Source organism: Desmodus rotundus, chromosome 7 (assembly GCF_022682495.2).
Source record: "Desmodus rotundus isolate HL8 chromosome 7, HLdesRot8A.1, whole genome shotgun sequence".
Taxonomy (NCBI): Eukaryota; Metazoa; Chordata; class Mammalia; order Chiroptera; family Phyllostomidae; genus Desmodus; species Desmodus rotundus.
The window spans coordinates 81,759,276-81,772,726 of NC_071393.1; the positions used below are offsets into that span (position 1 = coordinate 81,759,276).

The 13,451-nt window shown below is 34.2% G+C and overlaps 2 protein-coding genes across 2 annotated transcripts in view; one reads left to right on the forward strand and one right to left on the reverse strand.

The window, feature by feature from the left end:
- FGF7 (fibroblast growth factor 7) overlaps positions 1-12,662 on the forward strand; it is a 71,347-nt gene extending 58,685 nt beyond the window's left edge. Inside the window, exons 3-4 of the mRNA XM_024568180.4 lie at positions 10,377-10,480; positions 11,539-12,662. Of these exons, the coding sequence (XP_024423948.1) occupies positions 10,377-10,480; positions 11,539-11,733 (299 nt within the window). The 3' untranslated portion in view covers positions 11,734-12,662. The remainder of the gene's footprint in view (positions 1-10,376; positions 10,481-11,538) is intronic.
- FAM227B (family with sequence similarity 227 member B) overlaps positions 1-13,451 on the reverse strand; it is a 220,170-nt gene that overhangs the window by 139,738 nt on the left and 66,981 nt on the right. The window lies entirely within an intron of this gene.

The following is a 13,451-nucleotide window of genomic DNA, read 5'->3' on the forward strand; positions in this document are numbered from 1 at the left end:
CACTGGGAACACTGGGAACGCTGAGTAAATATTCAAAATTAAAAAATTGAAAACACTAACATTATCACCATATTTTTAAAAGTCTGATAACTTCTGCTTTTTTAGGTGCTATGCAAAATGACTTTTTCTTGCTAACAAACAATTCTATTAATGCTATCCATCAGGCACTATGAGAATTTTATTGTGGATTTGGATCACAGAGTGATTTGCTCTTGCCAAACTTAGGAATAAGATATCGAAAACTGACATCAAGCTCAGTATCTTCATAAAACACACAGACAGTATCAGTTCCACCCCAATAAAAATGGCATCCCGCTAGCTTTTTTTCAGGTCATTCTCAAAATCCGCTAAACTTGAAATGATCCTTGACTTCTCCAACTCCTTATCCTATGCCTTAGCCAAAACACCCACTGGGCCTATTTGCTGAGGAAATGCACATGGTAACAAGGGGAATGAGTAAAGGGATAGAAATAATTTGAATTGTTGCTGTTACGTGTATGTTGAGTATTTGCATTCTATCATCCTATTTGCTGAGAGAAGGTACGTTTGACATCAGGGCGGTGCATACAGGGTTATGCTTCACTTCCTAGAGGAATAACAGAACATAGAGGCAGTGACAAGGGAGGGTACTACCCAGAAAACTGAAAGAAATGCTTCCAGGAATTTAGCAGCTTGTGGGAAAAAAATTCCAGGATGTAAGGACACCAAGGGAACCATTTGGAGTGACCTGAGATGTATCTGTTGTGTTTGTCCTTGGGTCTGTAATGGTCACCAATCATATGTAATATAAATAAACTGTTTTTCTTGGCTATATGTGAAAGTGAAAAGGTTTGAGATATTCTCTTCTACGCTTCAGCTTATTAGAGAAGGTAAGCATCTTAAAGGGGATAAGAAAACTAATTTAGGAAGGAAGCCAAGAAGAAAACAAATCTAAAGAGGCTAGAGAGTCCAAACTATTATTAAGAAGATAGCCAATGAAACAAACATCTGCAGAACTGACAACTCTGCTCTGCAGAAATATCTGGGAGTTTCCAGGCTCCATTCAGCTCACTCTTCCACAGTTGCCCTATCCCCATAATCTAAGTTAGGATCCCTAATTTGGGGTAAATTAGCATATCCCAAGATAAGCTTAAGATATGCTTAAAATTAAAATTATAGAAGCTGGAAAAAATGTATTCCCAGTGAAATAAACAAAGACTTTTAAGTATGAAAATAATATAATAAATTAGCAAAAATGATCTAGAGATATGGTTACACAAAATTAATCATTTTTCAGAGTAGTGCAGGATTAGACAAACAGCAAGGATTAGGGATAGAACAAGAGCTATCAAGTGTGCCGAAAGACACATAGAAGAAAGTTAGGCTTATTAAAAAAAACTCTTGGATTTGGCACTTAGGTGGTCACTGATGACCCTGAAGAGAGAATGCCAATAAAGAGATTAGAAGTAAGAATACAAGAGTTAAACTGAGAAAAAGAGTTAAATTAAGAGTTAAATTTACTCTATACATTAAAGAAGTGTGGTGCTAGTAAAAAGGAAGTGGGGTAGCCTTTTAAAAAGATTTCAGTGTTAACAGCAGGGGCATTCTATTCAACTGGCCCATAGGGAAAGAGCCTAGAGCCTATGAAAACTTCAAGGTCTTACAAATGTATGTTAAAACTTTAAAATTCGATATCGGCAATAAAATTTGAAAAGAAAATTAAAACAGAGATGAGCAAATATTTAACGTATAAAATTTATCATTTTTCATCACATTTGAAAATAATTTGATAATATATTTTCACTGTAAGAATTCCTAAGAATGTACAATATTTACAGAAAAATATATAGCTAATGGTGAATTCAATGAATTCCTTTAGGCAAAATAATTTCAAAAGAAAGTTTAAATAAAACTTTAAATTAATTATAAAATATTGTATCTAATGAGAAATATGTGTGCATTTTAATGTTTGACCTGTGTAGGGTGGTCTCAGGAAATAACAGTACCTAGGGTCTATGGAAGTCTTAAAACAGCCCTGATAAAGAGTAAAAATTGGAATGTGGATTTCTGTAATTAAAAAGCAAGGAAGAGAAGGACTGAAGATGTCCAAGAGAGAAAACGAGGAGACAGAATCAATAGTCTGCTGTTCTTTGAGGGCAATTCTTTTGAACTTAAAATAGAAAACATACATACACAAAATAGCTAGAGCAATTACATGCAGGATGTATAAAAAATATAACTCTGATATGGGGTTTTAATAAATTAAAAATACAGCACATATTTAGAAAAATTGTTCGCTATCCTTGTAAGTCAGTGGGCAAAAATCATAGTTTATTCTTTAATTAAAACCATACTAATGTTAAACTAGTAACCAAGCTGACCAAATATGAATGTTTTACATAGTTTACTATTTACTTACATAATTTAATTATGATATGCAACTTGATACTTTTAAATATCATTAAGAAATTATCCAGACATTTTGGAGCACATGGAGCATTTCTGTATGCTGTGCCATGGAATTTTAATTTATAAGCCCATGTATATAAAGAGTTATATAAAATAGCCAAAGATATTCGATTCATAAATATAAGGGCACAATATATGAAGTACAGTCAAACTACAACTAAACAGACAAGAAAAATAGAATTAATTTAGAAAAGCTGCTTTCAAACTTTTTAGTCTTGAGACTCTTTTATACGCTAAAAGTTATTGAAGAGCTTTCTTCATGCAGGTTGTAGGTCAATGTGAACATCAACTGACAGCACTGGCACAGGAAGGAAGCTGGGCTTGCATAGCTCCTGTGATGTTCTCTCCTTATCTGCACTGCACATCCAGTTAATTTCCCTAAAACACAATTTATATCCTGACATTTTCAAATTTCAAACTTCCAATGACTCTTCATTGTCTATAAGTAAAAGCTAAAATTCCTTAAATTGACAATAAAGGCCCTAAACAATAGAGTCCTAAATCCTTTTCTACCTTCTCTTATTGCTGAGATATGCTTCCTACTCCAGACAGCTGTAGCTTCAATCTTCTGAACGTGAATTTGGAATCTTTGCCTACGTGGTCTTACATATACTTTTCTCTTTCAGTTACCATGGTGCTTCCACCCTATGTTTCCATTTCACCTATTTCAACCGTATCCATCCTTCAAGGTCTCATTCAAGCTTTCTGTGTGCCTCAAGGATATGCAACACCTCTCTCTTCTGAATTTCTATTGAAGTGATTTCCATCCTATTCTTTTTAGCAATTGGCATATACTTCTGGGTATCGTTCATTTTCTTTTTGTGTATGAAGAAAAAATTCTAACTGAATTTTGATATATATTTTATTCATGTCCATATGTTTTGATGACATCACAATTAAAGTAATCAGATCAGTTTTCTAAAATATTACTGGACCTCAGCTGTTTTCCCATCTCAGGGCACCTGAGACATACCACACATGTACAAGCATGGGAGTAGTCTATATGTAGAATATTTGTATTCCTACACTTCCCAAAGCATGTTTGCATTATAACCTTACTCCTTATAACTGTCCATATTTCACAAAGAGAAGTCATCAACTTGGTATAATGCCAGTATAAACAGTGTCTCACACACTCAATCATATTAAATTGTTAACTAAAATCTAGACTGTATTTTTAACTAATAGAGTGCTTTTAGAACAGTTTTAGATTTACTGAAAATTGAGTAGATAATAGTTCCCATTACACTTCAAACTCCCCAGTTCCAAACTCACAGTTCCTCTATTGTCGACATCTTGCATTAATGTGGTAAATTTGTTAAAGCTAATGAGTCTGTTGTGATGCATATTGTTAACTAAAGTCCATAGTTTACACTGAAGTTTACTCTTTGTCTTATGTAGTTCTATGAGTTTAGACAAATGCATAAATAACATCATGCATCCACTATCACAGTATCATACAAAACATTTTCACTGCCTTCAAAATCCTGTTCGTCACATTTCCATCCCTTCTCACCTTTCCCCAAGCCCCTGGTGACCACTGATCTTTTTACTGTTGATATCGTTTAACCCCTTCCAGAATGTCACACAGTTGAAACCATACAGTAGATAGCCTTTCAGACTGATTCCTTTCTTTTACCAAAATGCATGTAAGGTTCCTGCATGTGTTTTTCTGGCTGGATACTTCTTTTCCTTTTATTGCTTAAAAATATTCCAAAGTATGACTTACCACAGTTTGTTTATCCATTCATATACTGAAGAACATTTGTTTCCTTTCAGTTTTGGCAATTATAAATAAAACTCTGCTGTAAACCTTCATGTTCAGGTTTTTGTGTGGGCATGAGTTTTCAAATCAATTGGGTAAATACCCAAGGGCAGGACTGCTGGATTGCATGACAAGAGTATGTTTAGTGTTCCCTAAGAAACCACCAAACTATCTTCCAAAGTGGCTGTACCACTTGCATTTCCACTAACAATGAATGAGAGTTCTATAAGAACCCTGAAATACCAATCCAAAAGAACCTGTGCACCCCAATGTTCATAGCAGCGCAATTTATAATAGCCAAGTGCTGGAAGCAACCTAAGTGCCCATCAGTAAATGAGTGGATCAAAAAACTGTGGTACAATTAATTACACAATGGAATACTACTCAGCAGAAAGAAAGAAGGAGCTCCTACCCTTTGCGATAGCATGGATGGAACTGGAGAGCATTATGCTAAGTGAAACAAGCCAGGCAGTGAGGGACAAATACCATATGATCTCACCTTTAACTAGAACCTAGTCAGCAAAAGAAAAAAAGCAAGCAAAATATAACCAGAGACATTGAAATTAAGAAATCAGAGGGGAGGTAGGAGGGGATAATGGGGGGAAGGGGTTTTTGAGAACTACTATAGAGGACACATGGACAAAACCAATGGGGGGGTTGGAAGCAAGGGAGGGAGGTGGGGATGGCTGGGGTAGGGGGAATGGTGGGGGGTAAATGAAGACAACTGTAATTGAACAACAATAAAATAATTTTAAAAAATAAAATTCATTCAGGTAAAAAAATGAATGAGAGTTCTGGTTGCTCTGCATCCTTTTCTGCATATGGTGTTGTCAGTGTTTAAGCTTTTAGTCATTCTAATAGTTATACAGTATTATCTCATCATTGTTTTCATTTGCAATCCCATAATGAATATAATGTTGAGCAGATTTTCAGATGCTTATTTGCCATTGTATATCTTCTTTCATGGAGCACCTGCTCAGATCTTTTGCCCACCTTTTAACTGGGTTGCTTGTTTTCTTATTGTTAAGTTTTAAGAGTTTTTGTTTTGGATATACAGGCTGTGTTTTTTTGTATATACTTTAATGGAATAATAAATGGAATCTATAGCCTTAAATGTAATATAAATATATAAGGATTAAGATTTCCCACTCAACAATCCAGGCTTGAGAGAAAATCACAAGTTATTTAACATTAAAAATGTTTTTTTTCTTTGTTGATGCCAATTCTTAATGTGCCCAAGAAAGTATATTTAAAATGTTAAAGGACACCCCTAGGTGGTGTGATTTAGTGGATTGAGTGCTGGCCTGTGAAACAAAGGGTCACTGGTTCAATTCCCAGTCAGGGCACATGCCTGGGTTGTTGGCCGGGTCCCCAGTAGGGGCTGTGCAAGAGGCAACCACACATTGATGTTTCTTTCCCTCTCTCCCTCCTTTCCCTCTGTCTAAAAATAAATAAAATCTTTAAAAGATAGAAAAAAAATTAAAAAAATAAAATGGCCAAGGACAAATTTCAATGTTCCATTTGGCCTAATAACCATTAAACAATTGCCTCCACTTATTTTCAACTTTAAAATTATTTTTAGTTACCATGCTAGCACATATATATATATTAATATGTACCCCTTCCAAACTTTTAAATATAAAGCTTAAAAGGTTCAGAGAAAATAAATATTCAAGGAACTGGGGTGGGGGGTGACTTCTGTGTGATGAGATATGAAAATTTTTTTTCTGCTATTAATTCATGAACAGACATGGAGGAACCTTAAATGTGACTAAGTGAGAGAAGTCATTCTAAAAAGGCTACATACTGTATGTTTCCAACTATATAGTGTTCTGGAAAAAGCAAAACTATGGAGACAGTAAAAGATCAGTAGTTGCCAGGGGTTGGGTACGAGGAGAGGGATGAAAAGGCAGAGCACTAAAGAGTTTTAGGGCAATAAAATTACTGTGTATGACACAGTAATGACAGGTACATGTCCAAACCAATAGAATGTGTATGGCCAAGAGTAAACCATAATGTAAATGATGGACTCTGGGTGATAGTGATGTGTCAGTGTAGGTGCACCAATTGTAACAAATATACCCTCAGGTGAGGAATGCTGACAATGGGGGAGCTGGGCATGTGTGGGGATAGGGAGTGTGTGGGAAGTCTCTGTACCTTCCCCTCAATTTTGTTGTGAATCTAAAACTGATCTAAAATAAAAACTATTAATAAAATAAAAAATTTTAAATCAGGAACATTAAAACACTTGAGAATCATAAATCGTGTTGGTAATAAGAACAAAGAACTGGCAATAATTTTTGAAATAAATTAGGGAAACACCTTAAATTCTGGAAATAGATGTTGAATAGCTCTTTAAAACAGTAATAGGGAGGTATACCAAGGTTGCTCATTTCTCATTGAAAGTGTGAATCAGGTTTAAAAAATAAATAAGCAAAATGGTTTAGATAAGTTCATGAATGACCTTAACAGAAATTAATCACAGAAAAAAATTCAGGAACGTCATTTTGGGCATTTCCCTTAGTTTGTACTGGTGACATATTAAGTAATGAATTGATGCTATGGTTGACAATATTGTTAACAAAAATACTGTTAACAAAGCTAAAGGCCAATTCACTTGACATGTTGTCTCATTTTTCATGTTCTGCTGTGTGACATGATCTCTTTCTCTTATCTATTTATTTTTTGAATGTTATCATTATGCTACCATGGTCATTAACAACTTGAGCACACATGCAACATGCCTTTCATCTTTGGAAACAAATTTACTATGTTCTTTATACACATAATCTTCTCTTAAGTATAAATCTAGGCCAACAAAAAAGACAAACTTTTATATTTGTCTTCTATAAGGCAAGGATATACAGTAGGCCAGAACAAGTATAATTAACTTATTTGGTTGAATAGCTAACTTAATATTGGCATGCTATCTATTTCTATATTATATTTTCTGAGCGACTGCCTGGCTTGTGGTTTGGAAGGCAGGATACCATAAGCTACTTAGTGAATTCTGCAGGTCTTTATGGATGTGTACGAATATCACTTCCCTATTCTGCACTTGAACTTTAGTTTTTTTCATTCTGGGGTTTTCTTGAATAAAAGAGAGGAAAACAGACTAGAAGGTCAGGTTGAGAGGTTATTGATTCTGCCAACACTACTTAACGCTTTTCTAGGCATTCTACTTTTAAATCTGTTGATTTCCTAGTGAATGATATTTTTTAAATACATCAAACAATTAAGAACACTACTGAATCAGGAACCTTACCATTTTCAAGTCTATTGTAATGCCAGTTAAGGGTAGAATCTTTAAAGATTGAACCTGTTCATATGCTTATTTGCCATCCATGTATCTATTTTGATAAGCTCTCAGTTCAGATAGCTCCCTTTTGAACTGGGTTGTTAAAAACCTAAAGTTCTTTGATAGCCTGAACCCAGTATGTGGAGGGATACGATTAACAATGTTCATCACTTTCTAAGTGGTGACACTTGTCAGAGGGCAATAAAGATAAAATGAGCAATGTACAGGCAGGGGACAGAGACCAAAAGGGTTTCAAAGTCGGACAATATGAACATATTGTCATGACTGGACCCAAAAGGGAAGATGTCTACATGTCATAATTAGCAATGCTTCTATCAAAAGTTATATTGTCTGCACAGCTGGCCTATTAAAGACAAGTCAGCAATAGCCAGAGGGGAGTGGGGAGGGAATAGTGGGGAGAGGGGTCTATAGGAGCTACTATAAAGGACACAAGGACAAAATCAAGGGGGAGGGTAGAGGTGGGGGAGGGAGTTGGAACTGGCTGGGGTGGGGTGGAGGGATGGGGAGAAAATGAAGACAATTGTAACTGAATAAAAAAATAAATAAATTTTAAAAAAAGACAAGTCAGCAAACATTACAGATTCCATTCCCTAATTACAACTGAGTATGAAAGACATCCTAAGCCTATTCATCAGTACTCTTCTTTCTATCAAAGAAAAATATATAATATTGAATAAAGGGCGGAAAAGTAGGAGTAAATGGACTTGAAAATAAAGAAAACATTGACTTCATATCATTTTACAGTGGTATGATCTTTAGAAACCAACTATTCCATATATCTTTAAATAGATGTATTTACTCAATTTTGAAGGTATTACAAATTATGAGTTATGTTAAATCAGTGAATTTCTTCAGTATTATTCATTATATTAGTACACATTTAACCCTAATCAGACTCTGTGGCATAGTAAATTATTTCCAGCTGATATTCCTTCAATGAACACAAAGAAGAGCCCGTCACCAGAGAGAGCGCTCCAAGAGGGCTGGTTTGTCTCTGAACCAACCTGACACGGAACTGGCTCTCAGTGAGGATTTGCTAAACGCTGCACAAATGCATCAGCATCACAGCCTTCATATGTTTGCAAACTCTTGCTAAAATTTCCCTTAGCCTCCTCTTCGGGGCTGTGTTTTCCAAAAAAATTTTTTTCTCTTTCACTTAAGGTATATTTACAGATGTGTTTGCTGCTTATATTAGATTTTTAACTTCTGGAATTCAGAAACCAGGGCTATTTTTCTTAATTTGTACCCTAAAATTACAGTACGGTACTATGCATTCTGACAATGCTTCATAAACACTTAAAAAGATTAATATCCATCTTTTTGCATTTTCTTCATAGACCCTTATTCTAGATGAGCAGCTGCATAATGCTCATTTGGAGCCCCGACAAGGGCCAAGGGTAGGAGACTGGAAAATGGCTTCTGTACGCAGCACATGTGCGCGACAGATGACAAATATTAACTAGGCTGCATCAGTCCCAGTAAAGGGGGTAACGATTTTATCCTCCAAACAGGAAAACTGAAGCAAAAATAATAAGTAAGAGAATGAAGTAAAAGCATGGACTAAAACACCAGATTTTCCTTTAATTAAATGAATATCTTAGAAAACAGCTTTTGGAGTCTCAATTTGTGCAGATCATTTTCACTTGGAATTCTCTTTGTATTGCGCGAGGCACAGGAAAGAGAATGTCCCTTGTTTGCATCTTCATGTTGAAAGTATCATCAACAGCCATTACATAAAAAAGTTCACTAAACTTTTAATTCCAAAATCAATTTAAAAAATTTCTTAAGGTTTTACTGTATTTAGTATGAGCCATTAAAATATAGCACACAAGTAAGAGATATATAATAAAAAATAATAGGTTAACAATCTTGTGGTAACTATAACACATGTTTTGTAAAAGTAATTTCAACAAAGATTAAACAATCAATTGGAAAGGTATAAATTTATAAAATAATATATGAGGAGGATTCATAATTTGGTTTTGAGTTACCTTTTCATGTATCAAAAAACTGACTATTAATTTTTTTGACGACTAGGCTCTGTTTACCATCATTTACAATTGCTTTAACTGGATTTTTATTCAATTCCAGTATATTCAAGAGATATTCTGTTAGCACTAATTTTTAAGACAAAGTTTAAGTAGAAAAGTAAAGATGTTAGCTTATTACATACTTTTATAGTATTATATAATGATTAAGAGACAGACCATCTGGGTTCAAATACTACTTCTGCCACTTACCAGCTAAGAGAATTTGGACAAATTACTAAATTTCTCTGTGCCTAAGTTTCTTGATCTGTAAACTGGGTATAACAAGAGCACATGTCTCCGTAGTCTTGGTGATAAGTAGATGTGTTAACACATAAGCACTGGAACAATTCTTAGCATCTGGCATGAGTTCACTAAATCTTAGCTATTATTGTTATTACTCTTGTAAATTAGAAATGTACAAAGCCAAAGGGGGTAGGGTCGAGGGTGGGAGGTGAGGATGGGTGGTGGGGGAATGGAGACATTGTACTTGAACAACAATAAAAATAAATTAATTGATTAAAAAAAGAAATGTAACTCTAGAGATGAAAAAGCTAAGCTCAAATATGTAACTTTTTATTTCAATTCAGATATATTTTTCCACAAAATAAAAAAATCAGTAGTTTGCACATACTTAATAAGAACTAGTAATCTGGGATTTGTGTGCATGGGTTAAAGGGGGCTCAGGGTAATTAAATAATCACATTAATAATGGTAACAACTTCCTAATAAGACAGAAATAAAGACAAATGGTCATTCTTGCACAACCTGCAAAGCTGAATGAGTAACTGACATATCTTTCTGTGATTCCTTGCAGATATCATGGAAATCAGGACAGTGGAGGTTGGAATTGTGGCAATCAAAGGGGTGGAGAGTGAATATTTTCTTGCAATGAACAAGGAAGGAAAACTCTATGCAAAGGTATTTATAATTGATAGCTTAGCCTTAATTTTTCAAACTCATTTTTATCAAGAACATCTTTCCTTTCTGAAAAGTAAAAATGGAATTAATTTCTCTCTAACCATATAATTTAACAATTTCATTACAATATTTTATGTTCAAGCATTAAGAAAAATGTTTTCTGAGTGAGTGGACAAATTGCTTAGCTCTCTGGACTTTGGTTTCTTCATCTATAAATTGAGTTAAACTAACTAATCTCTAAGGTGTCTTCCAGTTCTACCGTTCCATGTGCATTTTAGGTACTTAAAATCTAAAATTTCCGTCTATCAGTATTAAAGCCGTTTTTGTTAAAGTTCACCCAATTTGCACATTGCTGACATAAAAATTCTTGGGAAAAAATTCAAAAGTTTGTTTATGAACATCAATCTTAAAAACATGGGCTTTGAACTGCAAGCATTCCCATTGTTCCCACTTTATTACAATGTGAAATATGTAACCATTCATCCTACAGAAAAAAATTGACCTTCCTTTGCATTCCCACAGCTCAGCACAATAGCTGGCACAAGCTAATTACATAAAAATATAGGTTTAACCAAATGAGTGAATGAGTAGTTGGATGGATGAACAAATAAATTAACTTTTTATTTTCCATCACTACTGCAGACAGTGTAGAAAATGAAGAATGGTTGTGAAATCGGTCTTTAGCTGAGGGAGGCAGAAGCTGTGCTAATTATATCCAAGTCTCAGTGGTCAGGGATTGAGTGACTTGGGCATAGTAACATGAGAGCTGCTAATTAAGGGGAAATAGCTCCTAATATTAAAGAACAGTAGCAACTGACTGCCAAAAGCCACATGTTTGGAAATCTGTTGCATAACTAAATATGTATCATTTTACCTTTTTTTAAAAAAACATTAAGATGTCATTTATTTTTGCAAACATGAGAACCTATATCTAATTAACTTCATTACACCCGCCTCATACATGTTTTAGTTCTACTAAATATTACTGCTTCCTCTTTGTTTAATTGAGTCCCTCTAAAAATCATTTGGATAATGTCATTTGTTTGTTGTTTTAACAGAAAGAATGCAATGAAGATTGCAACTTCAAAGAATTAATTCTGGAAAACCACTACAACACATATGCATCAGCTAAATGGACACACAGTGGAGGAGAAATGTTTGTTGCCTTAAATCAAAAGGGGGTTCCTGTAAGAGGGAGAAAAACGAAGAAAGAACAAAAAACAGCTCACTTTCTTCCTATGGCAATAACCTAATCACATATGGTATATAAGAAACCAGTTCCAGCAGGGAGATTTCTTTAAGTGGACTGTTTTCTTTCCTCTTCTTTTCTTTCCTTTCCTTTCCTTTTCTCTCTTTTTTTTTAAGTAACCAAGAAAGGCTGGAAAACTACTGAAAAACTGATCAAGCTGGACTTGCGCATTTATGTTTATTTTAAGAGACTGCATTAAAGAAAGATTTGAAAAATAAACACAAAAATCAGATTTAGTAACTAAAAGTTGTAAAAAATTGTAAAACTGGTTGTACAATCATGATGTTAGTAATAGTAATGTTTTTTCTTAAATTAATTTACCCTTAAGAGTATGTTAGATTTGATTATCTGATAATGATTATTTAAATATTCCTATCTGCTTATTCAATGGCTGCTATAATAATAATATGCAGATGATGTTATATAAGATGTGTCAGACCTGAAGGCTGCTGGAATGACTTGTCAGATAATCAAGCCAATGCTAACTATGGAAGATGAGCAGTATTTGAAATGCTTTCTAGTAAAAAGTCATAATTCACTCAAACACTGATCAGAAAAGAAGGAATATTCTCTCAAAAATTCTATTATGGAATTAAATCAAACAGGTGGTTTTATAAAAGTGTATGATTAGAATATTTTTGTGCTTATTAATGGGAACAAAATTCCGAATGCTACTCAAATTGAAAGGGTATTGCTACAAGGGTACTTTCAAAAATCTTGTGTATAAATAGCAATAATGATGATAATACTGTACTTCATCTCACTTGCCACAAATGACATTTTATAATCCCTAAAAGTTAAAATTCAAGTAATATAATCTATCTTTTATATAATTCATATTCAGGAATATGGCTTTTAATAATGTTTTTCCCACAAATAATCATGCTTTTTCAGTGGTTATAGCATTAAACTCTATTTTAAGTTGTATATGAACTTTATTGTTTTGTTAAGTTTATGTTATTTATAAAAAACAACCTTAATAAGCTGTATCTGTTTCATATGCTTTTAATTCTAAAGCAATAACAAAACAGGCTGGCTCAGCTGCAAGTTTCCCTCCTCCTCGTGACCAGCACCGAGTCCAGTACACAGCACTCGGGCCAGCAAACGCTGGATGACAGACAAAAACGACAGCCTGCAGCAGTTCTTACAATAGGCGGCTCACAGGGAACAGCAAAAATGCGAAATATGTTTCGCCACATACTCTCGTCAATTAAAATTGAATCATGTAAGTTAAAAGAACTTACAGGATTGAAAGGTAGACTACATTTGAGTTTATCAGTCGTACCATATTTTAAAAACGTGCATATTTTAAAGTTAGTATAATTTTTCTAATCTCTAGAAACCTTGACATTCAGAGTATGGCAGCATCAAAAGTTGTTTCCCTGTTAGATGGCAAGAGGACAATGCCCAAAATAGGGTCTTGAAGCCCTCAATATCAAAAAGGCTATAGATAATGTGCTTATCAGAAAAATAAATTTACACAAAAGTCTTCCATTGGCAGATTTTGGTAGCACTTTATATATAATTAATAGGAGGTCAACATTTATCCAAATTATACTATTGATATGCTCACCACGGTGGTTTTAAATTCAAAATACTTGTCATTCAATATCCTCTGTTTTATATAAATATTATTTGGTAATGCATTTACAGGACAGAGTTACATGAAATGGCTAAATCAACAGAAACGACGATTCAATTGATTTTCTTGTGGCTCACCTA